Source organism: Centruroides sculpturatus, unplaced genomic scaffold (assembly GCF_000671375.1).
Source record: "Centruroides sculpturatus isolate CEXI.00-Female unplaced genomic scaffold, Cexi_2.0 scaffold418, whole genome shotgun sequence".
NCBI classification, from domain to species: domain Eukaryota; kingdom Metazoa; phylum Arthropoda; class Arachnida; order Scorpiones; family Buthidae; genus Centruroides; species Centruroides sculpturatus.
The window spans coordinates 159,810-162,633 of record NW_019385248.1 but is presented as its reverse complement, the minus strand read 5'-3'; the positions used below and the strand labels follow the sequence as shown (position 1 = coordinate 162,633).

The window sequence follows — 2,824 nt, the reverse complement described above, 5'->3', positions numbered from 1 at the left end:
TAAACCAGGGGTTATAATCGATTGTGAGGGGTTCCAATTTAAAAATGAGCCCCTCTTACAACCATATAATGGTTTTTTAACCAGACAAATCGGGTATGTGGGATTTAATTGTGAGGATTTTGGGATTCTTAATTTTTTTCATCCCGAAATACAGTGGAAAAAATTAACCCCGGGTGATAAAAAAACAGTCAGATTTTGCAACGGGTTACACAAGCTGTATTTAGCCTATCGCGATCAAAATGACGGCAATCAGTGGATACAACATGAAAATGTTGTATCCATTGTCCAAAAATTTTTCAAAAATTACGGTTTCATTTTTTTTAAGGGCGGGCAAATTGAAAAATGTCTAATTATGAGGGGGAGCGATCGCGTTTTTAAAATCGACGCGTTAGATGTAGAAAAATACGGGGTACCAAAATCCTCGGAAATAAAAATCCCCTGTCCCTATCATAAAGTCTTCATTCCGCACTGCTCATTATGCGATGTGTTTTCCTACAAATATTACATGAAAACAGGTAAAAATATTTTATTTTGTTTTTTCAAATATTATAGCATTTCAGAAATACTGAATATATATTTTTTTATTATATAGAATTGTCGGACATATTCTGAAAATCATGGAGGAGGAAATGTAAATTTTGTAAATAAAAGCACAATTTTTATATTTTAAATAGATTGTTTTATTGAATTACAACACTGGTTATTGGTTATTACAATCGGTTTTGATAAATGAAAATTATTTTTAACAAAATTTTTAACAAATTCATCGTTATAAAATTTATCTGTTACATGCAGTTCTGATAAACATAGATTTCTATTAATTTTATATAAAAAATATAAGCAGAAATAACCACAGTTTAAGGAAAACAAACTTTGATGAATAATATTATTCCAACAATATTTTTTTGAATTTCGTTTTATAAATCTGATGATACTCGCTTTCCTCGGTTTTAATCCATAACTATCGTAATAAATGCAAGAATTTTTATCTTTCGTAAAAAATACCGATACCCAATGACTTCCGGGCTTATTTTTTTCATCTAAATTAATTATAAAAGATTGTTTATTACCAACTCGAAACGGTAGATTGTCAGATGCAAAAACACCTCCAAAATTTCTTTTTATTTTCGGATCGCTCGCTGCTAATCTCCACAACGTAACGGTATTCATTAATAATCGACGAATACAGTTCGTGAATGATCGATTTCTAAGGTATTATTATATTCTAGCAAGCAAACAACGTTTATGGTTTCTGGTATCGCCTTCGAAAACTTTAATTCCACAGAAATGTTTCCCAGCTCGTTAACACTAACGTGATTCTCGGAGCCTGATTTATCAGGGGTAAGATCGAAACAATATAAAGTATAACCGTCTCGGTACTCGTCGTACGATATATTTATAGATTTATGATGATGAATACATCCGGTATCTTCAAATAACGAGATAAAATTTCTTGCATAAATTTTATTGGTATAATCCGGAGTATAGGGTTTAGAAGGAATCATTTGATTGTCTTTTGATAAACATATATAATTTAAATCATAATTTTTAAAATTAAAAGGATTACGCTTCACATTTCCATTAAATGCAGAATTAGAAACTAATCCGAGAGTTATTCTATAAGGTAGTTGACCGATAACAACGTTTGATATACTTGTAGACTGAATCCCGCTAGTTAATGTAAAGACTTTAACATCTGTCCTACGGAACGGTAATTTAATTATACCGGTTTGGAGCGCTTTTTCAATTCCTATCTGTATTGACGAACTAACGTCTACTTTATTAATTTTTAGCGAGGCGTTTTTAATAATAATTTTATAGTTGTCGTTATCCGCCATTAGCGCAAAATTTTCTTTAGATCTCTCCAATTTAATTCTTAGGTCTACATTGTTCGTTAGAAGCTTAGGCTGGTTCGCTAAATCGATATGAAGACGTCCCATTAAATCTATTATTCTACTTCCTTTGCTGATGTTAAATCTTTTAACTAATCCGTAGTTAGTATTATTTTCATCTAACGGATTTATTGAATCCATTTGTCCGGCAGTATCTTTAAAAAATAACGCGCTCGTTAAAAAAGTTTCTTGCACTTCTTTCGAATTAAATAGCAAGGCATCTAATATAGCTCGATACGGGTAATTAACCTGCGTAATTACTAATTTGTCATTTAAATACACAGTACACTGAGAAAACAAACTATTTAAAAAATAATTAACAGGAGTAACTTTCTCTTCCGACCCAAGGTTTGATCCATCTTTCTTTACGATTTTCGCTTGAACACATAGATAAATCGAATGTAGATCCATATAATGCTCACCCGATCCTGATATAAGAAATTCTATAGGTGATCTACTGTCATTAATTGCAGCGACGGGATGCGCAGTGACTTCATACGTATTGTCGATAGCCAGTTGGATTCCCACATTCTTAAACAAATCTAATTCGGATTTGGTGCAGCCACACGAATGGACATTCATCGTTTCTTAATTACCGAAAATATCGTTAAGTTTTCGCTTCTTCTTCTTTTCCGACTGAGTTAATCTTTTTCGTCGTTTTCTTTTTATACCCGATCCTGTCTGCACTTTTTTAAGCACGTCTTCCTTAATTTCAGATCGCACATCTTTAAAACGATTTTTTGTAGATTCTTTAAACGACTTCCCTCCAATTACATCCGATCCGACATTCGATGCAAATTTTAAAGCTTTACCCCCTAGATACTTTCCTACTCTACTAAGAATAGGAATAGATTTACGAAATAAATCCCCGAAAAATCCGTATCCTCTCTGTATTTGCGGTCCAGCAAAATAAGTCCCTCTTCCAAATTGTC

General features: G+C 32.4%; 1 protein-coding gene across 1 annotated transcript; it reads right to left on the bottom strand.

The window, feature by feature from the left end:
• Positions 1-596: 596 nt before the first annotated feature.
• Positions 597-2,510, bottom strand: LOC111636706 (uncharacterized protein F54H12.2-like). The gene has a single exon (XM_023382008.1). The coding sequence runs from the start codon at positions 2,472-2,474 to the stop codon at positions 1,170-1,172; it is 1,305 nt and encodes a 434-aa protein (XP_023237776.1). The 5' UTR covers positions 2,475-2,510; the 3' UTR covers positions 597-1,169.
• Positions 2,511-2,824: the final 314 nt, after the last annotated feature.

Excerpts from the sequence above, each read along its gene's own strand:
- LOC111636706 (XM_023382008.1), bottom strand. The coding sequence starts at position 2,474 with ATGAATGTCCATTCGTGTGGCTGCACCAAATCCGAATTAGATTTGTTT.